At 53.3% G+C, this 27,850-nt stretch overlaps 3 protein-coding genes across 7 annotated transcripts; 1 reads left to right on the top strand and 2 right to left on the bottom strand.

Annotated features, from left to right (window-relative positions):
• Positions 1 to 576: 576 nt before the first annotated feature.
• Positions 577 to 11,803, bottom strand: LOC122393313 (ras-related protein Rab-7a-like). Its single transcript, XM_043389230.1, has 4 exons — positions 11,458 to 11,803; positions 6,427 to 6,626; positions 5,865 to 6,083; positions 577 to 2,172 (listed from the first exon to the last, which is right to left on the bottom strand). Exons 2-4 carry the CDS (start codon positions 6,607 to 6,609, stop codon positions 1,954 to 1,956), a joined length of 621 nt encoding a protein of 206 aa, XP_043245165.1. The 5' UTR covers positions 6,610 to 6,626; positions 11,458 to 11,803; the 3' UTR covers positions 577 to 1,953.
• Positions 11,787 to 22,613, top strand: LOC122393311. Of its 2 annotated transcripts, none has more exons than XM_043389225.1 (13): positions 11,787 to 11,822; positions 13,352 to 13,476; positions 15,533 to 15,704; positions 16,602 to 16,715; positions 17,393 to 17,634; positions 18,208 to 18,327; positions 18,679 to 18,822; positions 19,395 to 19,601; positions 19,923 to 20,054; positions 20,298 to 20,777; positions 20,962 to 21,074; positions 21,396 to 21,758; positions 22,397 to 22,613. In XM_043389225.1, the coding sequence occupies exons 2-13, from the start codon at positions 13,363 to 13,365 to the stop codon at positions 22,500 to 22,502; spliced, it is 2,307 nt and encodes a 768-aa protein (XP_043245160.1). In that variant the 5' UTR covers positions 11,787 to 11,822; positions 13,352 to 13,362; the 3' UTR covers positions 22,503 to 22,613. The 2 variants fall into 2 exon arrangements, with proteins under 2 accessions (XP_043245160.1, XP_043245159.1); XM_043389224.1 differs by lacking the exon at positions 11,787 to 11,822 and adding an exon at positions 11,830 to 11,872.
• On the bottom strand, positions 22,576 to 27,001 carry LOC122393312 (protein adenylyltransferase SelO, mitochondrial-like). 4 transcript variants are annotated; one of them, XM_043389227.1, is made up of 4 exons: positions 26,967 to 27,001; positions 25,758 to 26,450; positions 24,804 to 24,934; positions 22,576 to 24,369 (listed from the first exon to the last, which is right to left on the bottom strand). In XM_043389227.1, the coding sequence occupies exons 2-4, from the start codon at positions 26,375 to 26,377 to the stop codon at positions 23,291 to 23,293; spliced, it is 1,830 nt and encodes a 609-aa protein (XP_043245162.1). In that variant the 5' UTR covers positions 26,378 to 26,450; positions 26,967 to 27,001; the 3' UTR covers positions 22,576 to 23,290. The 4 variants fall into 4 exon arrangements, with proteins under 4 accessions (XP_043245162.1, XP_043245163.1, XP_043245164.1 ...); XM_043389228.1 differs by having other exon boundaries at positions 25,758 to 26,290; positions 26,967 to 27,000; XM_043389229.1 differs by having other exon boundaries at positions 25,758 to 26,290; positions 26,921 to 26,994.
• Between the last annotated feature and the right edge of the window lie 849 nt (positions 27,002 to 27,850).

Below are 27,850 nucleotides of genomic sequence, written 5' to 3'. Positions count from 1 at the left end.
CGTGACGAATAGGTACAGATTATTTGTTGTTTGTACGTTGCGGCGTGCAGCGTTGGCCATACCAAGACTATTACATCGCCGGCGCTGCGCTCAGTTACAATGTCAGAGAAGTCGAAATCGTGAGTTCGGCGGACCGAATCAACGCATGCAGTGCCACACGGTCACTTCCCCCCTTAGCAGCCCACAGCTACCCAGTACGTTTGTCGTCGCCATTTCGAGATATTTGATGAAGAGACCAGGACCAACACAAATCGCACAGTCAACAGAGGTGGCTCTCGGCGATCAGCTGATCTGCACACAGTAGTGACGATTGACTCCTTCCCTGTAGCCTTCCTCTCCAACCCACACGTCCCCTGCTCCAGCAGACGAGTCCCCGGCTACACGGGAGCTGAGGGACGCTCCCACTGCCGGTCACGGGAGCTGAGGGACCCTCCCACGGCGGTCACGGGAGCTGAGGGACCCTCCCACTGCCGGTCACAGGGCCCCCGAGGCGCCCGCACCCCCCCCCCCCCCCCCGTCAGATCCAGCCCGGGAGTGACGCACACTGCTGACCACACGTCCTCAACACAGCCCGGCCACCCGATACATTATACCGTTTTATTATACAGAACCTTTACAAAGCTACATCAGACTCTAAATAACTGCAAAGCAGCTCAACAAACCGGCTGTATTTCGTGTAATATGGATGCATGAATATTTAAGCCAAATGAGAAAAATACTCGTAACGGCATAGCTATGTCATTCGCAAGGGCGCGATTGCCGCCTTACACCGTGGGCGCCGGAAAGAGGAGAGAGAGAGAGAGAGAGAGAGAGAGAGAGAGGAGAGGGAGAGACAGAGGACAGCAGAGCGAGAAGTGGAGAAGAAAATGGAGGAGAGAGAGGAAGGAAAGGAGATGAGGGAAAGGGAAGAGAGGGGAAAAGGAGGAAAGTCGCCCGCTCGACGGGAGGACCGGCAGTCCGCGGTGGAAAAGGACGAGAAAGTGAGAGTGAAAGTCCGAAACGCGTGTATCACAGGCACCTACACGACACGTGTTTACATATCATGGCGCGGCGCCGACAGCCGCCGCCGGCTCGGTTCGCTCGCGGCGGCGGGCGCGCGCGGAACGCGCCTCACTTACCGACTAGTCATTCGCTCGTGCACTCGCCACACGTAACGCACCGTGGTTAGCGGAGCCTTTGAGAGGAACATGTGACGTAACAGAAAAGCCGCAACAGAATCATGCACCCTTACCTAAATGAGCGAGTTCACTGTAAACTAGACGACTATCTATGTATGTATAGGTATATCCCAGGGGGCGCTGCCGCTGCGCCGGGGGTATCAGACGCCCCAGCCGAGCTACCGCCCCCAGATTTACTTCAGGCCGCACCCCGGCTAACTCTCATATTCATGATTTAATACGATCCACGGCCACGCTCTCCGATACACAGTTCAGCAGGCGCGCCACGGTAGATGTGGGGGCTTCGCGTCGCGTCGCGCGTCACTTGACATAAAGCTGGGCTGAGTGAGGGCACACGAGTCCGCTTTCCCCGGATAAACAGGCGAGACGCCGCGCCGCGCCGCATGCCCAGTCCTTCTAAAGTCCGCTCCAGTCCGTCCAGTCGGGGGCAGTTGGGGCAGGTCGCGTCAAGTCAGGTCAGGTCAGTCAGAGTCAGAGTATGAGCAGGTGTGCGAAGTTCGTCGGTGATTAAGCCGGACCAAGGAGAAACTGAAAGAAATCAGCTAGTGGTCTCGAATTTAAGCATTGAACAGCAGCGGCTAGTAAATATTCTAAGATGTCTCAATACTAGCACCGGTCCGGTAAACGCGACCCGTAAACTCAAATAACGAGCCACATGGAGCGGCATCTGCCCTGCCGTCGGCGTAATGTCGGCGGTCGGTCCGAGTCTGCTGGGGCGCCGTCTGGGTCCGTCCGTCGGTCAGTCGCGGTGGCCGGGGCGCGCCGTGCGCCGGCCTCAGCAGCCGCACGCCTCCTGCTTGTTCCGGCTGTCACCCGTCAGCCGGATCTGGTCGGGGAACTCGTTGTACAGCTCCACCTCCGACTCCTGAGCCAGCGCGTTCTTGGCGATCGTCTGGAACGCCTGCTCCACGTTGATGGCCTCCTTGGCGCTCGTCTCGAAGTAGGGAATCTCGTTCTTACTGTGACACCACTGCTGCGCCCGCTTGGTGGGCACCTGTTGGGGCAGGGACGGACAGTGGTTAGCGACGGCCGGCGGTCAGAGGCCCGACCCCAGGGTACCTGCTGCGCCCGCTTGGTGGGCACCTGTTGGGGCAGGGACGGACAGTGGTTAGCGACCCGACCCCAGAGTACCTGCTGCGCCCGCTTGGTGGGCACCTGTTGGGGCAGAGACGGACAGTGGTTAGCGACCCGACCCCAGAGTACCTGCTGCGCCCGCTTGGTGGGCACCTGTTGGGGCAGAGACGGACAGTGGTTAGAGACCCGACCCCAGAGTACCTGCTGCGCCCGTTTGGCCGGCATCTGTCGGCGCAGAGACGTCAGAGACCCGGCCACAGGATGGACATGGACGAGACTCGGAACTCTTACGAAAACGGCAAATGTTCTTACAGTAAGCTGAAATATGAGCGGCCAACATCAGCTGTAATTATTATCCAAAGGTTGGCGGGGAAAAGGGATTAACAACTATAAAAAGCAGAAATCAAAATCACACTTATTCATTACATATAAAAAGGGATTTTGTATTTGAAATCACAGTTGCTTTATCAATCCTTTATTACAACGTCCGTCACACCAGTGCCTTACCAGTCAGCAGCCGACGATAGCCTCAATTCCATCCCTTGTGATACAAATTACAAGTGCATGTGTGTGCATCAGCGGTGTATGGGAGAAGAGGGTGTGAGAGTCCCCTAACGCAGACACATTAGAAAGTCCACCACAAGAAACATGGGTCGGATTCCAGGCAGTAGTTTCACCTTCAGTCATACTCTGGAATTTCGTAACGTGATGACTAAAAAAGTTTATAGCCATTAAATACTGCTCGGCTTCAGGGGCCAATCTTACCAAATGCCGTGAATGCGCATTCACGGCATTTGGTAACATTCAGAACTATTCCGCATTCACTTATTCATTCGTTCAGGCAACATTAATAATCATTCACGTAGTCAAAATCATTGGACAAGATTAGCTAGATGTAAATAAAAAGGATATCTTTGATATCAGTGCCGTAAACTCCGGCCAGTGCTGCCAAATCCTATTCACGGCATTGGTAAGATTGGGCCCAGGTGCGTGATCAATCAATGCTACTATGCCCATATTTGGTCGACCTTTCCATGCTGCCGCACCAGGCGGCGGCGACAAGCCAGCCAGCTGCGCATGCAACTCGAACAAAACTGGAACCGTGCACCTCGTGAAAACAATGACGGTACCCATGATAGTCATTAATTGGCCAGGGAGCCCGACCATCCTCAATATTTCAAGGCAATGCTTGATAGGTACGAGGCATTACAGATGCTCGCTGTCGGACTTTGGTCCTCATCTTGCGTAGAGATGTAAGATTGACTACATTCAGTATCTGGCCGAAACGTTGAGAAGCTAGCATCTCCACATAGGACGGGGTCGAAAGTCCGTTAACCAATATCGACAATCGCCACACTCAACCGGTGACAGTCCCAACAACTATCGACAACAACTGTCAAACCGCCTTTGTGTGGGCCATTGTAGTTACCCCACGAAGCGCAGGCCTCGAGGGCTGACCAGATAAATTAGACAAAAACACGTTTCGTAACCGCCGTGGTGAGACAGTACAGCTGCCGGGAAGTCGAGCGGCTGATACTGTTCGGCTGTTTGCGCCCTTCCACTGCGGAGCTGCCGGACTGGGGACGACCCGACCAACCGGTGGGCGAGGCGCAGCACCATAACGAACAGCCGAACACGAGAGGCTGTGACCAGAAACCCATCAAGGTGGAGGGCGAGCCAGACATTACACAGCTTACGATCGGCAATATATATTAACACATGGTTTCCCGTGTGTAAATGGTTTTAACGCACGACGTGGATGGATTGGAGCACGAGTGTGTTAATGCACGAGTGAAACGAGTGCATTAACGCACAAGTGCTCCATTCCATCCACGAGTGCGTTAAAACCATTTATGCACGGAAACCATGTGTTAAACTAATTAATACATGCTTAACGGTGCGAATTTGAATTAAAATTAAACTTAGTCCATGACACTAAAAGGGCCTTTTATGGGAATTCTTAGAATAAAGTCAATGACCCTTCCGAAAAACTTCAGCTGAGAAAGTCATCACTGCACGCGCGTGCACCAATTCAAATTGGTGCACGGCTACCTTCGAATTAACGCACGGTTAATCTCCAGTGAACGCACCGTAAAGTATGTATTAATATACATTTATAAACAGAGTTCGGAACTGGCCAGTCATACCGTGAAATATCATGCGCCGTTCAACAGGAATATAGGACAATGACCTCTGAACGCTGAAACAAAGTGCTCCCGCACCAGGATACGGGTTAATGACCCCTACTCCGCCAATGCACCCAATGCACTATGACAGTAGGTACTCGTCGCTGGATATGGGACACTGACCTTGGGCTGTACCCACATGCCTATAAAGAATGATTGTCCTCATCCGACATTAATCGCCCTCATCGCGTAACCCTTGCAATGCTGGGAGATAGAGCAGTGTACGAAGTTGAACAATGGGACAATATGAAAACAAATGCCTGTAATAGGACTCCGAGACGTTTATCAGAAGAGCCGATATCCGAGTGTATCTTCCCATGGACCGGGAAACGAAATGGAGTTGGGCAGTCAGCGCCATTGACGACCTTCGAAAATGACCCAAATAGACCAGCATGAATGCAAAGAAGACTATGGAGAAAAGGTTCATCCTCCCCTCCCCGAAAGCGAACTACAGCATTTTAGCAGGGATCTATACAAGTTCATCGTAGCTCTTACTAGAACAAGCGAAATGCCAATTTTGTCGGTGGCGAAGCTCCATCGACCACCGGGCACGCGATTAGCCTTTCATGAGCCGTCTGACGACATGCAGTGGGGGTTGCATAACGGGTGGTGCGGGGACGGCTCGTCCGCGGGCCGGCCGCACCCTCCAGGTGCCGCGGTCCGGCGGCGCCTCGGCGCCAGCTCGGAGGGATCGATGGTCCGGCAGGATGCAGCCATGACTCAGCGTCCGCTCATCCCGCCACATCCCCCCGACAGCCGCGAGGGCGTCATCAAACGGCCGGGCCGCCGTCCGGCCGGCGAGATCAACATGTGACAATGTGTGGGAGGCGGTTTGGATGTTCACGGCGCACCAGAAACAAAGCCGTCGCCTCCGTCGCCACGGCTAGACACCTAGCACGGCTCGATTTCCTTAGCACGTCTCCTCCACAGCGCATGTGTGATTAGCATGTGTAATGTGTATCTTGGCGACTTGGAGTGTATGATGAGGGCCGGGGGGTTACATCCCCCTGTGTCCCAGATATGGCAAAGGAGGCTCACCCTGCCCGCCAACCCTTCTCTCATTTCCCAATTCAAGGCACAGTTGTTCCAGGCCCAGAACCCCAGTCTACTCTCGGCGTGGTTATCGTTAATTACCCTCTCCTCTGTCTAGCACAGAACCCCAGTCTACTCACGGCGTGGTTATCGTTAATCACTCTCTCTTTCCTCCGTCTATTCACGTCGCAGGGTCCACCCTCCCCCTTTCAGCCCATCAGTCTTCTACTCACGGTGCAGTAATTGTACCCCCTCAGTTTACTCGAGGCACGGTTGTCAACGGTCTCCCCTTTCCGTGTACCTACTCACGGCGCGGTTGTCAACCCTCTCCCCCCTCAGTGTACTCACGGCACATTTGTTAACCCTCTCCCATCCCCTCCCTCAGTGTACTCACGGCGCGGTTGTCGAGGTCCACCTTGTTGCCGAGCACCACGAACGGGAAGTGGTCCGGGTCGCGCGGACTGGCCTGGATCAGAAACTCGTCCCGCCACGAGTCCAGCGACCGGAACGTGTTGGGACTGGTCACGTCGTAGACGAGCACGCAGCAGTCGGCGCCCCGGTAGAACGCCACGCCCAGCGACTGGAAGCGCTCCTGGCCGGCCGTGTCCCAGATCTGCCGGCGGTGGACCGTCAGTCGCCGTCAGCGGCGGCCACACAGTCAGTCCGAGTCGCCGTCAGCGGCGGCCACAGCCAGACAACCTCAGCTCTCTATCGCTAGTGCGTACCAACCAATGAGAAAAACAACATACATTGGTCCCCCCAGGCCAGAAAGAGTTACTTTATGAGATGTTTTTCGTACTCCAGCGTAGATGGGTAGCCATACGGCTTCCACGGTTGACAGTGATGACATCAGTCATCTTTTGCAAGCTCGTTAAAGATTTGGGCTGTACGGGGATTAGTTAGTAAAGTAACTCTTTAGTAAAGAGTTACTTTACTAAAGACATTCCGTTTCTTACCTGCATTGTTACAAGTCGGTCATCAACCATCACTTCTTTTGTAAGAAAATCTGCACCGATGGTAGCTTTGTACTGATTGGAGAACTTCCTATTGACATACTGGTTCATCAATGAGGTCTTTCCAACACCTGAATCACCCAAAATGATGACTTTCAGCAACACCTTCTTTCGTGGTGATGCCATTGTGAATTGTGTATTATCTGAAAAAGAGAAAAGGTCATTTGAAAAAGGCATCACTATATCAATGCAACTGCTTGAAATGGCACCACCAATGTCAATTTCATCATGAGTAGGTATTAACCCTCGCATGTGTACGGGGGGGGGGGTCGGATGGACCCCCCATGGTTTTTCGCGAATAACTCGCGCAAAAAGCCGCCGATCGCGACGAAACTTTCAGTACCCTCAAGTTGATCAATTTTACACTCACCCTGAAAATTTCATGACCCTGGCCCAAGTGACCTTTGACCTGTGACCTATTTCTCGAGGCCATGTTTGGCCGGAATCGCGATTCGGCGTGTGTCGGCTCGCATTAGCCGCGCGTTTGCAAGCTTCTCGTGGTGTCAAACGTTCAAACATGTGATTTGATGTTGCTCCCATGCATTTGGGTGGATATCAAGGTCACCTGAAGGTCAGGTCAGGTCCTTGACCTTTGGTGACCTCGGTTCACTTTCTCAAGCTTCACATGTTTCTAGGCCAGTTTTTGGAGCTGAATTCGAATTTTGAAACTATTTGAACATTTACGAAGTAGTTTTGGTGCCTTCGTAACATTTAACGAAGCTGTCAGAGGCGGTTGATACGTACTACGAATACCCGTCACGACCCCTACCGGTTGACCTGACCTGACCTGACCCGACATGGTCTAAATGCTTACAGACATCATCTGTGATCAAAACTAACACGATATTCGTGATCAGCACCCCGAAAAAAACCCTTGGCAGCCACACTTTACGACTTTCTAACAGGTCCCGATTTTCCCGACTTTTGGGTCATTGACCTGACCTGGAAGGTCAACCAATGGCCTAGGACCTTAAAATTGGGTATCATCGGCTTCCTCTCGTCACGGGCAACACGCTCGTTTTTTCCGCGAAGCTCTAGCTCGATCAGGGGCCAAACACGAGGGGGAGTCGTACCAACCCCCTCTTCTCTAATCTCTTGTGCCGTCGAAGGACGCAAAATGACATGTGCCGGCGAGGGTTAGTTTTGATCACAAATGATGTCTTCATGCATTTGAGCCAGGTCGGGTCAGGCCAGGTCAGGTCAACCAGTAGGCATCCAGCCAGCTATCTATAGTACATAGAATAGCAAAATTATATGGACATCTTTTTTAGCCATATCTGCCCTCATAGTTTTAGTTCTGATGTAAGAAGTGGGGAAATTGGAGGAAGGTGTCTTAATGGCTCAAGAATAGCCATTTGGACTTATGATGTACTTTGATTGATATGTTTCTCACCAATGAATTTTGTAATAATTTATTAAACAAAAGATAGTGTTCCAAAAAATAGGCTGATTTTATATGATGGTGTACATAAAAGATTAAAAATGATGGTAAATTTATTGTGTTGTTGATTTACATACCTATCCTCACAGTTTGGAGTCATACTTCAGTATGTTCTACAGGGAGTTGAGCAGTATTTGAGAACAAATCTTTTCCTTTTTCATTTTTCCATCAATCATGACATTTTCAGGGCCCTGTTTCACAGGTGATAACAGCATGCTGCTATTACACGTGTCAAATTGGGTTTCCATGGGGACATCAACTAGTCTATTCCTCTGGCACTACCAGAAGTGAAATCAGTCTCATCTTTGTCAAAAAAAGCAGAATCGTTGTCATTTTAGCATGTGTGACAAAAATAGCTTGTGCTTAAAATGACAGCTATTGATCAAACCTCCCCTGACTGAAGGGAGGTAGTGCTGTCACAGGATGATTAAATAGAGCACTCCAATTTAAGCTTATTTCCCTGGTAAGTCACCAACTGAAGGGCAAACATGCAAGCAAGACAAGTTAATATTTGTATTGATATGTAACAATCTCCAGTTGAAGATGTTGACAGATGCTGCTGTCCTTTCATATGAACATCTTTAGCTCTCAAATCAACACTGCACAGTTAAAAGGACCCTCCCACCTTCAAAAAAGTTTATGAATTGGCATGAAAGTGATGTCGCTCGGTTCATAAAGAGCGAAAACGAATATCTACCAAATTTAACCGAAAATATTCACCGGTTTTCAAGATATGGGACGCCATCTGCCTTGATCTTCTGCTCCAAGACTGGACGTTTCTGAACACGGAGGGCGACATCAACACGATGGTGGAGAAGTTCACGGCGACATGGTGGGAGGTCATCGACCGGCACTGCCCAGCCCGCACGAGGCGCTACCGACGCGCTGGCTGCCCATGGATCACGGACGATCCTGACCTCCGTGAGGCGATGGCGGAGCGGGACGCGGCGTATCGAGCCTGGCTTGACCTGCGCACCCCCGAGTCACGAGCCGATTTCTGTCGTCGGCGTAACTCGGTCAAGGGTCGGCTGGCGCGAGCCCGTCGAGAGTTTCTCGGCCGCCAGCTCGTGACCTCCGATCGCCGCCAGTTCTGGAGCAGCCTGAAGCGGTTTTTCCTGACCTCTGACTCGGCAGCGCCCACCTCAGACTCCAGTCAGGGCGAACTGCAGGCCAGGGCTGACAGCTTCAACGACTTCTTCTCGTCAGTGGGGTCGAAGATCGCGGACGACCTGAGGGACGATGTCGCGGCTGGGCGGCCACCTCGCCCGCCCATCGTTGTGTCATCGGCCTTCCGTCTCGCGCCGGCCACTCTGCCCGAGCTGGGCAGAGCGGTTAGAGAGATGAACTCGTCCGGGGCTGTCGGTCTGGATCGCGTGCCCCTTAGTGCCGTGAAACGCTGCTTTCCTGTGATTGGCCCGCACTTGTTGAAAATTGTCAACACATCAATGATAAAATGCTCGTTCCCGGACGCGTGGAAAATCGCCGAGATTGTGCCTATATATAAGGGGAAGGGCGATATAGATCAGGCCTCGAACTATCGTCCCATTTCACTTTTGTCTCATCTGGCAAAACTTACAGAGAAAATGGTCTGCAATCAACTGTCTCGGTACCTAACTGATAACAACATTCTGTATCACAGCCAATATGCCTACAGGTCGTGCCACTGTACAGAGGACGCCGTGCTCGACGCTGTCGATTGGATCAACCGTAACTCCGAGAGGGGTGAAATATCATCGATTACGGCCGCTGACCTCAGTAAGGCCTTCGACAGCGTCGACCACGGCGTCCTCCTATCAAAGCTAGGATGGTACGGAATCGATCCTGGATGGTTCCGGAGCTACCTGAGTGGCCGGGGGCAGCTGGTGAAGGGTGGATCGGCGACATTGCCGGTCAGCTTCGGCGTCCCTCAGGGCTCGATAGCCGGACCGATCCTCTTCAGCCTGTTCACAAATGACTTGCATTGTCACTTGCCGGGCTGCCGAGTGATTGCGTACGCTGACGACACCCAGCTGCTCGATCACTCACTGCCCGATCCTCAAAACTTAGCTCAACTCAAAGTGCGCATAGAAAACTCTTTGGATTCGCTGCAGCTCTGGTTCCGATCAAATTCGCTAAAAATGAACCCTACAAAAACAGACTTTTGCATCATCGGCACTCGGCAAGCCATCAAAAACACAAACAACTTTCATATCACCATAGAGGGCGTGGTCACAAAGCCCTCGCCATGCATCAGGCTGCTTGGTGTGACCATAGACCCATGTATGTCCTGGGAAATTCACATGGGACTAATCGTCAAAAGGTGCAACGCCCTACTGATTTCACTTTACCGTTTCCGTCACCACTTTAATAGCGAAATCATGAAACTTATCATTGAAACGCACGTCTTTCCCCACATTTTGTATTGCATCTCGGTCTGGGGCGGAGCGATAAAAACACAACTTGCTCGCATCCAAAAACTTATAAAGTTCAGCGCTCGCATCGTGACAGGCGTGCGGTGTCGGGAGAGGGTCGGTCCGGCTGTGGTATCCCTGGGCTGGAAGCAGGTGGAGCGGCTGGTGCGGGAGAGGGACCTCCTGAAAGTGTACAAAGCTCTTCACCAGCAGCTTTGTCCGCCCGCCATCCGCACCATGTTCGTCCAGAGATCCACTGTGTCCAGCCGGACAACGCGCTCATCTGAGGCCGGCGATCTCGAGCTGCCCAGATGCCGACTGTCGGCCACTCAGAGGGGGTTCTGGTACCGTGCAGCTGCCTCCTGGAACCAGCTGTCCCCGACTGTCACTGGACAGCAGACACTGTCCTCCTTCCGGGCGTCGCTTCGCCGCGTGATGTGATGTGCTGCTGCCGGATGAGACTGTGATGCTTTTTAACCTGGCTGTGTAAGCGCTACTTTCACGATCACCCCTGTGTTGCTTTTATTTGTTTTAACCGTATACCTGTATGACGCAACTCCTGAAAAACCATGTCTTATGGATGGATTTTAGCAAATATACATACATACATACATACATATTAGACTTTAACTTTTGTTTACTTTTTTGGGATCTCCGCTGTTTCGAGCGACTTTATTTAAGAAGTGCGGCGTTTGCGGCAGATGTTGCGCGCAAATAGCATATACCACAGCGTGCTACAAAACGTTTTAGTCAAACATTTAAAAATCGTTAGATATCTGCGCTGACGTCACACATTCAGAGGGGTATTCCTAAGCATTAGCCCCTCTGAATCAAAATGCTGCAATTTTGAAATTCAATATTTCCGATTTAAGGCATTTCTCGATGTTGTGAGTGCCGAAACCGGTAATTGTGAGCCAGGGACCCCATTTTGGCTATCTCAACTCAAATCTAATGTTAAGGTGGGAGGGTCCCTTTAAAGCCTGGGAGTATTTATAAGCATCAGCATGTAGGAAAATCGTTTTTAAAATAAAAAAAAATTGGCAATTCTTTTAAGTCAAGGGACCACGATGAAACATGAGGATAACAAGCCCAATTTCTTAAATGAAATGCAATAAATGACAAAATTTCAAAAGACATACTTACATTAACAACCCAAAGGGGTTTGGCTCTTCAAAAGCCTCTAAATTGAAACAAAACTTTCCGAAAACACCACGTAATCATGTAACAACGGGCAATATGGCGTCAGCCTTGTTTGTCGTAACTGCGTTGGATCAGCTGATTCATGTCATACTTCTGTTTTATTGTTTTTTACCTTTATTTTATAGATTTTCTATAGAAACTAAAAATATTCAGATAATTTTGATCTGAAGGAATGGAGTTCTAATCGTATTTTCAACAGCTAAAATATTTTATTTAGCTCCTGAACTTAATTTTTACATTTATGAATGGTAAAGGACAAACACGACGCAAACAAATTATTGTGTGCTCCTGGCTCCACAAGCAAGAAGGTGTTGTGCTCATTTGAATTTGAATGAATTCAAATTCGTCTTTTAACTATGTATTTTGGAAATAGATCTATTCGTACTCCATGACATATCTTCATTAAATTTCGTATTTTTTTATTCCACTCACTCGTCCATAAATCTGCTATATGGAACACTCACTAATTGCCTCAAATTTGGTTTTTTTCCTTGATGATAATATTTCCGCAAAGTTAAAAGGACATAAGGTTCAATGACAAGATTATGCTGACCTTTTATCAACTCTTTTCCTCGGCATTGTCCGAATTGGTGTCATTAGTAGGCACCCATCAGTCATGACCTTGGCCTTGAATTTTGAGCATGTCATCAGATTCCCCACACTCTAAACTCTCTTCTTTCATGTTCCACCCATTTTAGCCTGTTTTAGGAATCATGCGTCCTGCTTTCCTCTGGAACATTTAGCCCCCGCCCCGTAGGGCTCTCGGCGGACCCTGCCACGCCACCCGTAGGGGGTCTGTTTCAGCCCCCTCTAAGATCTCGGAAAGTTGCCAGCTGATTTTCAAAATTCAAACGTTATTGGATAGCCCTACCTTGGAACTACCTTGTGACCCATTTTCATTGACCTCTGTTGATGACGTCACAGATCAGGTCAAATGTCAAATTTTCACAGTTTACAGGCATTTCAAGAAATGTGTTGTAAAATAAAGTAAAAGGCATGTTATTGAACAAGCCGCCGGTCCCGTAGCTCAGTTGGTTAGAGCGTTGGACTCCACGTGGTGAGAGCACGCGTCCCCGGTTATGACAGTCCGGGTTCGAAGCACGACGGGCGCTCGACATTTATGGGCCTCCTGACAGGTATGGTTGCGGTTGGTGGCAGGCCGTAGCCAGGCGAAGTCAGCGAGGGGACCGGCCGTGCGCGGCTTTGTGGGCACGTTAAACTTTGGACTCTAAATTCTGCCATAGAATCGGAATTGTGCGATTGGAGGGTAGAGGGCAGGGTCATCGCAACAAGCTTTGCTTAGCGGTGGCTCTGTCCTTGTGAATCCTTCCCATCAAAAGGTTCGGACTAAGTCAGATCAATGAAGGGTCAAAATACAAAAGTGTTGTGTGATACATGTTTTGACTTTTGTGGCCCATTTTGCTTGACAAATGCAGCAATGATTGTGTGTCAGGCAACCTTTGGAGCCAGTTTAGTTACGTTCTGGTGAAGGTCAGCGGTCGGGTCAAATTAGGTCATTTTCAAAGTTGCTAGTTTTGCATAAAATGGATATCGATTTGATGCAGCTCGTCACGGGGAGTCTAATGGTGGTCTTTGTTTTACGCTATGTCGTCTAGTATTGCTAAAAATTGAGTTTGAAAGTTTGACATCAATTTTGAGTGGTGTTTTTGCTATAACTTGGCAAAAAGAAGAGGTATCAATGTCAAATTTGGTATTTGGATAGGTGGTAGGGACTATCGTATATATTCCGTTTTTTTCAAAATTCTTTATTTTTTATTTTTGGTCCAATAAATCTATAAAATGACTTTTTATATTTGAGACCATTGTTTTGTTTTAGGGTGAAGCAAAATGGTACCACTCTTTCCAACAATAACAACAGAAGATGGCTCATCAAATAATCAGAAGCCAATTTCCATCCAGAGGCTGGTTCCTCAACAGACAACTGCTACACATCAGTTCAAGGTAAGTCATTTCATGTTAACCCTCGCACGACCAGGCCATTTCTCATAACACGAACGACCAGGGGGGGGGGGGGGGGTTGTTACGACCCCCCCTGGCGTTTCGAAACGGAAGGTCGTAGAGCTTAGCGGAAAAAACCAACGGATTGCTCTCAACGAGATCTCGCGATTGGTGGTATATTTTTGGTCCTAGGTCAACATTTGACCTACTTTTGACCGGTCAAAGGTCAAATTTTCGGAAAAATAGACTTTTTTCCACTTTCGGCGGCGATTGCGGCAAAACGGTGGGAGATATCGACTTGAAACCTTCACTATCGTGTTCCTTGATCAATTCTCTATCGTTTGGTATGTATTTCGTTTCCCTAGCTCTAAAAATGGCGCGTTGGGAGCGCCGGAAGTCGGCAAGGTCACAGTCGGCGGCAGAAATTCGAAAAATCAAAATTTAAATTTTTGAAATCTGATTGTATTTTTGGATTTGGGAGGTCCATTTGCTCCCTATAGAAGCTAATATTGCTGCATATTCCCATTGAGGTGACAAGAATTAGCAAAATAGTGGTTCGGGCGCTTTTCAAAAATAGTACCGGACGCTGTTCCTCTTGTGACGTCATAGCTCCGTGACCTGACCTGACCCGGTCAAATTTCTTATACCATATGATAGCCAATACTTGCCCCAACATGCATGGGAAGTTTCATCACGATCCATCAACCGATGTCCGTACCACCGGCAGGAAACCTCGGGCGTTGGCACTCTGTTTGTGAAAATCCGGCCGGAGGCTGTACCTCTTATGACGTCATAACTCCGTGACCTGACATGACCCGATCAATTTTTTTTCGGCAAAAGATGCGCAAAGGTTGCCCCAGAGGGTATTGAAAATTTCAGCCCGCTACGACAAGCCGTTTAGCGTGCACTTCGAAAAAACCTCAGCGGGGGGTTGATACAACCCCCCCCCCCCCTAGGCGTTCTAGGGTTAATGTTGTTTTTATTGCCAAGTTAACATGATACCTAATTATTATTTAGATTTTAGGGTAAACTTACGAGAGCGCCTACGAGAACTGAAGCTGCCTTCGCTGTTCTATCGGCGGTGGCAAGGCGATATGATTCAAATGTACCAACTGATGCATGGAGGTGTTGACCTGGCTCCGGAAGAGTTCTTTACTGCTTCCACCGACGGTCGTACTCGAGGCCACTCGCAGAAGGTCCAGAAGCCCAGAGCCACCACCAGACCAAGGAGGAAATCGTTCAGTGTGAGGGCAGTCAATGACTGGAATGGCTTGCCGCAGACGGTAGTTGACGCTGCCAACATCGAGCAGTTCAAATCCAGATTGGATGCCCACTGGGCAAATATCAGGTACATTGTACCTGATAGGAGCTAGAAAAGTCCAAAAGGTCACGAGCTCGATGAGAACGGTTCCTTACAGGCCAAGTTCCGATCAAATTAAGGTAAGGTAAGGTAATGTAAACAAAGATGTGTATTGTGTAGATCCAAAATTGCGTTTTCAGTTTTGTAGAGGTGTAAATTCATGATGAACAAAGTAAGGCAAGGCAAAATGTTTCAGAGACAATGCAGATACAAATAAATTCAGGGACGAATATTTGAGGACAATTTGCGAGACAATAACATAGCATGGGATCGTCCATTCGTCATTTTTAGCTGGTCACATTGCAAGGAATCTTGTCATGATTTGATTGCCCTTCCCTGCTACTGTGTCCAGTCTTGTTTCACCCCACGGTAACCACATTGCCTACCCCACTGAATTTCCCATGCATCCGCCTCGAGCCCACTACGTTCTAACCGTCCGCCGCCACCGTCACTGAGTTCCGCTTCATTTACTCCTCCGTGACACTATTATACACGTCCGTCCCCGAATCCCACCCCGTTGTACCCGTCCGTCCCCGAGTCCCGCTCCACTGTATCCATCTGTCGACCCCGAGTCTCGCCTCATTGTATCCATCTGTCCCCTAGTCCTGTCATCGAGTTCTGCTCCACTATAGGTACCTGCCCTCCCGGACCGTTCTGTTGTACATACTCACTGCATCCTGACCGTTCGGCTGCCGACAGCACCTGCCGGCCGGGCGGCTGCAGTCGGCCGTGGCGCGGGCGGCTGCCGACCTGCAGCTGGAGCAGACCACCCGCTCGCTGCTGCAGGCACTCAACCTCCAGCAGACGCAGCCGACGAGCGGCAGCGCTGAGCGGCGGCAGCGGCGGCCCGGCCCCAGCCGTGCCGAGCTCGGTCAGTGGCACTGGCCGGCTACAATTGACATGGGCATAGATATTCATTAAGCGATCCACAATGCTTGTGGCTATTACCTACCACCTCTTGTCAAAAATATGTTTACCACCTATCATCATTAAATCATGGATGAAAGTTGGGCCTATCCATCCATTTGCGCCAGGCCTATCCATTTTTGACGTCTGCCTTGGATAGAGTGGAGTGTATGAACGCCGTTTGACTCGTCCTAAGTGAGCCATAATTGGGGCGCAAAAAGGGGCGTGCTGGTCGCCACAAGACGCAACAAATGGTAATAGTTTTAAGACCGCTGCTGACTTGTAGGAAAAATCCTGGTTTCGCAAGTTGCAAGGCCTAGAGCTGCAAGTTTGAGGGCTTACAAGCTGCATGAAGTCTAAGTTTATAAGCTTTCTCGAAATCCCAGGCAATGAGAGTGCACCGAAATGGCGACAGTTATGTATGACCGAACAAAGGCTTGCGTGTGACGTCCGGTCAGTGACCTGACCTGAAAAGAAAATGATACTCGCTTTCTGGCGGCTTGAGTGGAAAGTAAGGTGCGCCAATTTGAACTATCTTTGCTATGTTTCGGGCAGTTGAGAACAGGCTCGGGGACGATTGGAACTCGAACTTTTCTCAGCTAAGGAGGTTTAACATGATAGCGCGGGCTATGCTGAACTCAGCTCGCCAGCCCCAGCTGCCTGTAGTTCAGAGACGGGCGTCCTTTCTAATACTAGACATATCAAGGGTCGAATGCTTTGTTTGAATAACACAAAAAATGGGTGATGGTTGCCATTATGCCAGCTTCATCTTTGCTCGTGGGATTCGGATAGTCTTCTTAATCTTTCGTTTGAAGTATTACAATGTTTCTTTCCCGAAGTATAGCATAATTTTCTTTTTCAGATCAAACAGCGCACAGCGACTCAGAAGTGTCGAGCATTTCGCACAGACGCGACAATGAAGCCTGCGACTCGGTCCAGCACATCCCCACGGCTACAACGCTGCTTAGCGAACAAGGTATCGGACGGGCCGGCACTGGAGTCGCTGGAGCGCCACTGGCATACCGCCAATTTCAACCCATGTCCTCATCACACATCAGTTTGTCGGTAACGTTCATCTGACCTCACGATCGCCATTTACCGTGGCCCCGCTGACGTTTTGTTCACCCGCCGGTGTTTGGTGCACCCCGCTGACGGTTGGTCGCCCTGCTGACGTGTGATTCTCCCGCTGACAGTCGGTTCATCCCGCTGATGTGTGGCTAGCCCGGCTGGCATTTGTCTTGCCCCGTTGACGTATGGTTCTCCCTGCTGACGTCTGGTTTACCCCGCTGACGTTTTGTTCGCCCCGATGACAGTCGGGTCATCCCGCTGATATTTGGTTCGTCCCGCTGATGTGTGGTTAGCCCCGCTGACGTTTTGTTCGCCCAGCTGACGAGTTAGTTCATCCCGCTGGTGTTTGGTTCTCCCGCTGGTGTGTGGTACGCCCCGCTGACGTCTGGTTCGCCCGCTGACGGGGTCAGTTTACCCCGCTGACGGTCGGTTTGCCCCGCTCGCGCTGTTCGGTTCGCTCCGCTGACGTTTGGTCCGCCCCGCTGACGTCTGACTCACTGCTGACGTCTGGTTTACCCCGCTGACGGTCTGTTCGCCCCGCTGACGTCTGACTCACCGGTGACGTCTGGTTCGCCGCGGTTTCAGCCACCCAGACGCAGTGCTCGGCAGAGGCCGGCCGGCCGGGCGGCGGCCAGCTGCCGTCGCTGCACCTGCTGCGCACACTGCGCGGCCGACTGGTCAGCGCCCTCCAGCAGGTGGGCCAGCTGCGCGCGCAGGCGCCCTGGCAGAGTCGCGTGCTCGACCAGCTCGACTGGGACCGCAAGGTGGCCAGAATGGACGAGTTCCACGCCAAAATCACCCGAGAGATGTACATCCTGACGAGACAGGTCAGTAAGAGGTGTCTGTCCGGACAGGTCAGGTCAGTCGCTTTGTCTCTCCCGCCGCGACAGGTCAGTCGAGAATCGTCACGAGTCAGGTCAGTCGAGATGTTGCGCTCATAGGACGGGCCAGTCGATAGGTTCGTCCTGACAGGTCGGGTCGGTCGATGGGTCCGCCCTGATACGTTAGATCAATCGGAAACGTTCTGGAGACAGCGTATGCGCGTCAAGCTAGCACTGATTCAACTGTTGAGGGACCAGCTTCTGGATGGAAATTGGCTTCAGATTCTTGGATCAGTCATCTTCTGTTGTTATTGTTGGGAAGAGGGGTGCCATTTTGTTTCATCCTAAAACAAAACATTGGACTATCATAATAAGGTTAGGAGTGGACCATTAAACCACAGCTCTTTTGTCTGAAATGCGCACCGAAACTGGTCCCTGCGGCCTTTGCCTTACATCGGTACTGTTATCACCTCTCAGTTCTTGATCGGGAAAATTGTTTGCAGTTTCCTCGACTGCGCTAGAACGTCGAAATTGTCGACGTTGCTGACGATTGATGATTGTTGACTGTTGACGTTTCAGGTGGACCTGATCATGGATAATGTCTGCAGCATCCCGCGCACACGGGTGACGTCATCACTAAAGGGTGACGTCATCAGGAAGCTGGTGCGCGCGCACCGATCCGCCCTACGAGTGACGCAGGTGCGAACCGCCGCCAGATGAACGTTACAGACGTTATCGTGGTAGAGCTAAAGTGTACCTGTTGTCAGCTCATGTGAAACAAAAGCAAAAAAAAACTCATATGCTTATATGGTGCCGACCGCGCCTGATTCGTCTTTCTTTCAGTTCAACAATATTTAGCTAACGAACGAACTTTAAGGCTTAAAAGCTGTTGCAAGGCTCTTCATTCGTTGAGTCATTTTGCCAAGTCGCCTTGGCCGTCACCGTAGCTGGTACGACTGCGTGCGTCTGTACGGCCCGCTCCGGCCGCAGAACTACATGTGGAGTTATGATGGAGAGCCGTACTGAACTATTGGTCTCGGCTGTCGGCAGGCGTTCGCGCAGAACTACTGGGACGGCTCTCTGGACGGCCGTCAGGCGGGCCGGTTTCTGCAGCTGCTCTCTGTGTGTCGCAGTCTGACCGACGTCTGCCAGCACCTGGACCTCGAGTCGGCAGAGATCGCCGACCTGCCAGAGGTTGGTGACAGGGACGGGGGCAGATATCTGTCAGACTGACCCTGTCCCTATCAGCCGCCTCGAGCACATATCTGTCAATGCTGTCAGAGGTGGGTGTCACTCTGACAGATATGTGTCAGAGGTGGTTGACAGGGACGGGGTCAGTCTGACAGATATGTGCCCGAGGTGACTGACAGGGACTGGGCAGTCTGACAGATACCTGTCAGAGTGGGTGACAGCCGACAGGGATGGGGTCAATCTGACATATTTGGGGATAGGTGTCGGGGACGGGGAGGTGGGTGTCGAGGACTTCAGAGGTCGCTGTCGGTGACGAAGACCAGCATTGCTGGCTGAGGCTGGGAAAACCCTGTGAAATGTGGGTAGATTAAGAAGACGGTGGATGAAACAGCAACGCTATTCCGGGCTTTCGACAGTTACTCTGTGTGATGCTCCCACTGGATCATATTAATTCACCGACCACCGCGCTAGGATGGAGACGTCTGTCCGCAGCCCTAATCTCACCCGGTCGGCTCACGTCACCGGCTCTCGATGTTCCTCTGTGTCTGCTGCCTCTGACCTGATGTCCCTGTCAGCGGCTGGCGGCCATGGTTCGTCAGCACGTCACCACGGCCGGGGACGTGGGCTCGCTGATCCGGGAGATGGCGCTGGGCCGGTTTGGCCCGGCGGCGGCCGAGGCAGCGGCCACGGTCAGCGCGCGGAGCGGCGGGCGGGCCCGGCCGACGGGGACGGCGCGGAGCCGCGGCCACCCGGCCGGACGACAGCCGCCGCACAGGGTCAAGGTCAGTGACCGCCGCTCAGCGCACAGGGTCAAGGTCATTGTGACCTCCGATCAGCTTCAGAGGTGACGAATGTGGTTGTAGAGTAGACCGTCGAGTGTAGTAATGCTATTCTACTCATTTTTTAGTTTAGTCATCGACTGTTATTTGCACGTCACAGATTCGCATATTGACTTTCCTTTTTTGCGTTTCGATGAGCATCAATCTGGAAATGGTTGACCTTAGCGCGACCCTCTCTACCGTTCCTGTCGACGGTAGACGCCGATCACCTGCCTTCCCCACGTTCGACGGTAGACCCTGACCACCACCCCGCTGTCCCCCCAGTCGACCATTGACCGGCTGCGCTCGGGTCGGCCCGGTGAGAAGCTATCGGTGCGCAGCGCACCCACTGTCCGTCGGCCGGCCGGCCGACCTAGAGCCGCCCGGCCCGGCTCGGCCCCGCACGCCGTGAACAAGGTGATTAGGGAGGCACACCAACCAGCTGGTAGCTACGTCTAAAGCAGATTTTAATTTCCGTGCTAGTTGCTTCACCTCGCGTGTCCATGTTTCGCCTTGTATTATTATTCACCGGTCGACTCTAGTGTATCGGTTGGCTGGGCCACCATCAGTACCTTCCAGTCAGCCGTCACATGTTGCCACAATGTGTCTCTGCTAGTATAAATGCCACCTACCTCACCGCGTGCCTGGTTTTCTCGGCAGGCCCGGGCGGGCGGTGAGCGTGCTCCGCTGCCGCCGCTGCCGGAGGAGGGTGACGCCTCCAGCTCTGACGAGGACCCGTGGAGCCGCGCCGGTCCCGGACCGGCCGACTGGTCGGCGCCTGATCGGCCGCCGGACGTGCTGACGGCCACTGTAGAACAGGCCGTGCGCCGGGCTCTCTCCGAGGTCGCCGCCGCTCCGGGGCTGCCGGGGGAGACGGCCGCGCAGCTCCACAGACGGGGGGACAGGGGAGGCACCGAGAGCGGGACCGAACGCCTGACGGACCGGAGAGACGCGGGGGATAGAGAGCAGGGTGCCGGGGAGGCCGGCGGGCGGGTCGGGCCGGTCGCTGGCGGCGGGGACAGCCCGGACGGACCGCCGGACTCTCAGCAGCAGGCCGCGGAGGGCCGCGGCCCGGCCGGTAACAGTACCAGCGGGGACCGGCCGGCGCGACGGCGGAGCAGCGTCAAACAGCAGACAAAGGTGAGCTCCCGGCAGGGAACCAGTGCTCTTACGGGGGCCTTGTTTCATAGATAGTTTTGCCATATCTTTCGTCTTCCTTTTCCTCTTAAGAGAAACATAAAATACACGAGAGTGCTAGCAGCCTGCACAAGCGACAAGCGTCCACCTGTCGTTTTACGCGCTGTGACAGAGTGCTCGCCGGCAGCGTGAGGCGGAGAGGTCTCGGCGCCAACTGCGTCACGTGCTGGCCCGGCTGGAGGAGCTACAGCGACAGAGAGCCGTCATCCGCCGGCGCTGGGCGCCGCTGCTGCTGGCCAGGTGAGTCCGGTAGACGCTCCTGCTGGCCAGGTGAGTCTGGCAGCCGCTCCTGCTGGCCAGGTGAGTCCAGCAGCCGCTCCTGCTGGCCAGGTGAGTCCAGCAGCCGCTCCTGCTGGCCAGGTGAGTCCGGTAGACGCTGCTGCTGGCCAGGTGAGTCTGGCAGCCGAGTCCGCCCTAAAGTCAGTCGCATTCTGACTTCCGTTCTTGATATTCGACTTCCGTTCTTGATATTAACTTGATATTCGACGCATACTGACTTCCGTTGCAGTGCAGAGAAAGGCACTTGCACATATTTTCCTAAAACCCCGCGGCTGCTCGCAGGTCACGCAGTGAGGAGGACGCTATTTATCTGGATATGGACCCGGACCTGGACTCGGCTGAACTCGACCTGACCGCCGCACAGGTCACTGGCGGTGGCACCGGCCGACAGGGGACGCATCCCGGGGTCGAGCTGACAGCCGCGCAGGACACCGGCCGGCAGGGGACGCGGGCCGACGCCGCCACATCCACCTCGACCCTGGCCGTGCCGCCGGAGCCGGGGCCGGGTGCGGGGCTGGGCGCCGACCAGCGCCGCTGCGTCCGGGACGTGTTCGCGGCGGAGGCTCTGGACCCGCGGCTGCGCACCGACCTGACCGAGCAGCTCCGTGGGCTGCTGGGCAGCTGCGACGACAGCGCCGTCAGCAGGTCAGTGTCGGACCCCAGGGTCAGGGCGGAGGGGGGTGCTGCTACTGTGGCCGGTACGGGGCCTAGGAGCGGCATGGTAATCGACGCTGGGGGTTTTCTAGGCTCCGAGGAGCCCGGCATTCGTTATCACGTTATTTTGCTAATTTGGCGGGATTACGTGGTATCAGACTATGTCGATAAACATAAAGTAACTGAACTGAACCATGTAAATTTTACGTCCCTTTTTTCGGTATTATGTTTAGCAGGCTTACTAATATTTTTTATTGGGAGCACTGTCGGAATGCTCGCTATAACTGAAAAATGTACTAAAACACAAACATACTCGCACTTGGTGTAAGTTGGATCTCATTCAATCTAGTGAGATGTCACCTTCTATGCGCACATAAACATTCTTAGACGCCTGATGCTACTCACGGAGGAAATCAAGTCATAGTATACGGGCTGTACAAGAGAATCATCGGGATCTCCTGAGCTGGGAAATTTCGCTTCTTTCGTGTACCTTGATTCTAAGCTTTCAATACTCGTTGCAGTAGCTCTCTCAGTCGTATTGTAGCAGATTCCTCACTTTCAGTGGGTTGACAACACCTAACACCAGAGGGTCGATGCTGACAGGCCGCGTCGCCCGCGTTCCGTTCCAGCCTGCCCCAGGAGCTGGTGAACCAGTTGGTGGACGAGTTCATCTCGGAGGCCGGCGTGGACATCTTCCTCCAGCAGCTCTTCAACCAGGAGTTTGAGCTGCGCTAGCGCCACTCGGGGAACCCGGTGATAGTGTGTAGTTGTACGAATCGCGACCTCTCATCGAACGAACACTGCCAGCTTCATACCTCAACCGTTATAATATATTGTGAGCGTTCATCACTTTTTGCGCACATTCGCTGAGACATACGTCTCAGTATGTGGATAACATACACAGCCATTCATTCCGTCTGGTCAGTCACCATCAGGCTACTCTAGTTAACACAGTTGGAGCGAATACAAGGGTGGTGTTTCACCGGTGATAGCAGCACGCTGCTATTATGCTGACGTCACACTTGTGGTAGTGTTGGAGCAATGGGCTTGTTGACGTCTCCATGGAAACCCAATGTGACACGTGTGATAGCAGCGTGCTGCTATCACCGGTGAAACACCACCAAGGCTCCACGATGACGGACCATTTAACATCAACAATATCCATCATAAAACAGTATTCGAGCGCCCAGAACTTCGAGGCATTATCCCCCGGCAGCAGCCTGGCGAGCTGGTGGCGCTTCATCAGGAATTCAAGCAGCGCTTACAAATAGCACCCATTCTGCTAAACTAAAAAACGCCAGCGTTCACTGCCGCAGAGCACACTAAAGCAGCACGCCTCTTACCTGAGTCCCGTTACCAGCGGGCTGAGGCGGTGTAACGTTACCTACGCGACACAGGTCCTCACGGGGAGCCGCCCCGGGTCAGCCGTGGCGTCCTGAAGCCGCCTTCGGCGTCGCGCTCTCAGCTCGAGTAGCTGACCAGGAGGCGGGCGGTTCGAGCAGCTGACGAGAAGGCGGGCGCTCTCAGCTGGAGCAGCTGACCATGAGGCGCGCAGCCCAGTCGGGCGGCCGGCCGGCGAAGCCGCGCTCCTCGGCGTCGGGCTGCTCGTCGAACGGCCGCTCCAGCACTGCCAGCAGCGTCTGCAGCTCGGCGAACTCGCCCTTCTCGGCGTCAGCGATGGCCCGCTGCGCCATCCAGTTGCGCAGCACGTAGCGCGGGTTGGCGGCGCGCTGCTGCTGCCGGCGCTGCTCCTCGCCGACGCCGTCCGCGTGCAGCTGCGCCGCGTACTCGGCGGCCCACTCCTTCCAGCCGGGCGTTTCCGCCGCCGTCCGGAGCGCCCACATGTCGTCCGGCAGCTGGCCGTCCTTGAGCTGCTCCTGCGTCACGTCGCCCAGCTGGCGGAACGTCATGGTGAAGTCGGCGCCGGTACGCTCCATCAGCGTCAGCAGCCGGCGCGCCAGCTGCTCAGCCTCGGCGCTGGCCGGCAGCCCGAGGCGCGCGCTGAACTTGGCGCGCCACTCGGCCGCGAACGCCTCCGTGTAGGCGTCCAGCGCGGTGCCTAGCTGGCCGGCCTGCTCGGCGGGCAGCAGCGGCCGCAGAGCCGCGCCCAGCTTCTCGATGTTCCAGCGGCCGACGCGCTCCTGGTTGCCGTACGAGTAGCGGCCCATGTCGTCCGAGTGGTTGGGCACAAAGTCGGGCTCGTACGCGTCCAGGAAGCCGAACGGCCCGTAGTCGATGGTGATTGACAGGATGCTCATGTTGTCCGTGTTCATGACGCCGTGCGCGAAGCCGCACCACTGCCAGCGGGCGATTAGACGTCCGGTATCGGCGGCCACGCGGCGCAGCAGCTGTAGGTAGCAGTCGGGCGCCGACAGGTCGATGTCGCCAAAGTGCCGCTGGATCACGTAGTCGGCCAGCAGGCGCAGATTCTCCGTGTCACCGTCCGTGGCCAGCATCTCGAACGAGCCGAAGCGGAACCAGCAGGGCGCCAGGCGCAGCACGACGGCGGCCCGCTCGGCCACCGGCCGGCCGTCGTAGAAGGCGTCGCGCACCACGCGGTCGTCGCTGATAACCAGCGTGGCGGCGCGCGAGGTGGGCACCCCTGGCGGACCGGGCACGGCACGGGGACGGTCAGCAGCGCCCGCAGAGCGCGCCCGGTGGCAGGGACGGGAGTCGCTCAAACACAGCGCGCCTACGTTTTCGGTGAACAAGTGTTAGAGATAAAATCGCAATGCAAAAATGCAGATATTGTTCAGCGACTAGAAATGGAAATAGATATAAGGACATAATTTAACGGGAGGCCGGAGGTGAGAACGATCAAACATATAACTGGCGTAATACAAGACAAGTGCGTGACTGTAACGTAAAAATATGTGATAAGTGAGTAATCGGCAACTGACCGCAGTAGAAGACTGCGCGGCCATTCACCAGCCGCAGTTTCCTCAGGCAATACCGGGCGCTCCGATAGCGCTGCGTCTCCGTGACTTGGCAGTTTTGCGCGCCGGTCCCCGGTCTGCGGTACCTCTGACAACTCACCGAGGTAGTGCATGGCCTCTGAGCAGAGGAACTCGCGCACCGAGGAGCGCACCACGGCCCGGCCGTCGCCGTAGCGCGAGTAGGGCGTGCGGCCGGAGCCCTTCAGCTGCAGCTCCCACCGCTCGCCGCCGCTGCAGAACAGACGTGGCACACGTCAGCCCGGCGCGCCGCCGCTGACGAACAGTGGCTCCCTTCTGGGACTGTCACACAACACGGCCCGCAGGAACACAAATAAGGACTTATTATTTACTACCACTGAAACGGCAGTGATGGGAGACAACCTTAGAATGACCTTCTCTAAAATCAAATTGAGTTAACTGCACCTGTATAAATTTCCCACATATTCCGTGGTTCATTCTTCACATCTTATCACAGGACGGGAAAGGGAATTTCTATTCTGATGCTGAGCGTACCGTTCATAGCGATAGATGGCCGTTCACCTGTTTGTTTCCTCTAGGAATGGACGTTTCTCTGTTTGCATGCCCTCCAATGGTCGCTCACCTGGTTGTGTATTCCCCGATAAGCGCTCACCTGGTTGTGTATTCCCCGATGAGCGCGCAACTGTTTGTGTCTCCGCTCACTGTGTGTAGAGTGCACCTTGGCCTCGCTGTTGGACGCTCACCTGTTTATGACCCCTCCACCTGCGTGTGTCCCCGCCCACCTGTTTGTGTCCATGCTCACCTGTTTGTATCTCGCTCACCTGTTTGTATCCCGCTTATCTGTTTGTGTACTTCCCGATGAGGTGGGCGCGCGCGCCCAACTGTTTGTGTCCCGCTCACCTGTTTGTTTACTCCCCGATGAGGTGGGCTCGCCCAACTGTTTGTGTCCCCGCCACCTGTTGTGTCCTGCTCACCTGTTTGTGTACTCTCCGATGAGGTGGGCACGCCCACCTGTTTGTGTCCACTGTCCCCGCCATCTGTTTGTGTCCCGCTCACCTGTTTGTGTCCCGCTCACCTGTTTGTGTACTCTCCGATGAGGTGGGCGCGCCCGTCGCCCAGCTGCTCGGCCCAGAAGCCGAACTGGTGGCCGCCGTAGCGGTGCGCCAGTGACGGCACCCCGGGCACGGCGTCGTTACCGGCCACGATGTCCACAAAGTGGCTGTTGGCGCCGATCTCGGGTCCCAGGTCGAGCAGGCGCAGCGCGGCCGGCGAGGCGGCCGCCAGCCGCACGGCCGACCGGAACGGCGTGGGCCGCACGCGTGAGAACAGCGCGCCGCGCACCATGAAGCGGACAGAGTTCTCCCGGCTGGGGTCCAGCGGGAAGTGCCGGTACGTGTCCTGGTGCCAGCGCAGCGTGTCGCGTACCAGCGACTCGAACTCGTCACACATGGCCGCCGCCAGACGCCGCCGCGGCTCGCACACAAACGCAGTCAGGTTAGCGCCGAAATTGTAGCAGCCAGCCGCTGACCCGTGTTTTCCGCGGTCGCGTCTGGGGCTGGGAGACTTATCCTCTGGCGGTGGTTGGCTCTGTCTCCAGTGTTTCAAGTGCTGCAAAACATCACTATGTGCAATGGCTGAAATGCTACACAGCAGAACACCAAGATTAAAAGAACAGCTATTCCGTAAGGTCCTCATGAAGTTCTGGTGCAAAAATGAAGATTTTTTTTAACCTGTAAACTGTTTACCTCCACAACTCCCTTTTATTTTTCTGAAAAGTAAATATATGACATTTATGTAAGGTGCCGCAAAATGCTAATAGTTGTTGCAAACACTGTTTTGCTAAGTGGGAGAGAAAATGAGTGTCATCTAGAGTGAGTCAAGATGATATTTGCTACTATCCATATTCCATATCCATGCACTATTGTGGTTTTCAAACCAGTGGTACAAAATCTGGTTTGATACTAATCCAAGCTTGGAGTTCAATTCACAATTATCATCAATTTAAGCAACTCTTAAGCATTGTGTTGAAAGCCATGTCCACTGTTCTCAGCCCACAAATACCAATATCCCTGCTTATAAATATATGACCACCAACTTCAACTTTTGCATATAGCATATCAATATATAGCAGCATACAGTCTCAACTCTCAATATACATAGGCAGGGGCGCCGGGCGAGGAAGAAAGTAATGCTTATGGATAAATCCCAGTCCACTCCTGCCTGCTCCCAATAAGTAACCTTTTCCAGGGCCCCATTGCCATAGTATATATTTCTCTGAACTGACAACTGTCCTAAGCGTCCTAAGCAATGCGTCCAAAGAGGTCAAGGCCGTATAAGTTAGGTAAGATCGTCCGGGCTCGCTAATGTTACAAATCTGCAACACTACGGTGACGTCACCGGTGCATATGCTCCCTGGCTCCATCTGGACCCTGATGCGGCGGCTGGAATTACTGCTAGTATAAAAATTACTGGTGCAATAGCGCTTTTAAATGATTTTAAAGGGGGGAAAATATGATAGCAAAATAATTATGAGAATCCCTTGTCCTGACTGGGATTGTATGGCCCCGCCACCTAGCGGACAACTTCGTAATTAGGGTTGAGTTGGCGATCGCCAGGTGGCTTGTCAGTAAGCTGTCAGCCGCAGACTGGAGAGGGGCCGTCAGTCGCCGCCAGATCATGCTCAGGAAAATGCGACACGCTTCAGAACGGTCATTTATCTCGAAAAAGATACGGTGCCCTGTGGTGATATGGCCCACATGACTCGGGACCCGTAGGCCGTATACGGCCTACGAGTCCCGAGTCATCAGGGGCCTTATAAGGCCCCTGTGGTCACCGGCAGCTCCCAAGGCCCATACGGTCGCGATACATAGGTACTTCGAAAATCGCTAGACAAAGGACTCAGGGGCGCAGCCAAGGGGGGGGGGGCACACTGTGCTTTAGCCCCTCCCAATCTAGCAGGCGCCCTCTGGAAAGACGCCATCCAGACGCCTTCCACGATCATTCTGTGCGCCGATGGCGCCTTTTCAGTGTCCAGCACTCTAGTCGCCCTCGACGGTAAGCCATTGCGACGTCATCATGCGGTGCTGGCGCCCATATTTACAATTTTATATCTCTTTGTGGGTGAAGATGCACCCACAATCCTGAAATGACGGGTATCCACTCCCAATC

The sequence above is a fragment of the Amphibalanus amphitrite genome, unplaced genomic scaffold, assembly GCF_019059575.1.
Source record: "Amphibalanus amphitrite isolate SeventyFive unplaced genomic scaffold, NRLGWU_Aamphi_draft 000529F_arrow, whole genome shotgun sequence".
Classification (NCBI taxonomy): domain Eukaryota; kingdom Metazoa; phylum Arthropoda; class Thecostraca; order Balanomorpha; family Balanidae; genus Amphibalanus; species Amphibalanus amphitrite.
The sequence above is the reverse complement of the archived record's forward strand: the minus strand, read 5'-3'. Positions and strand labels throughout refer to the sequence as shown.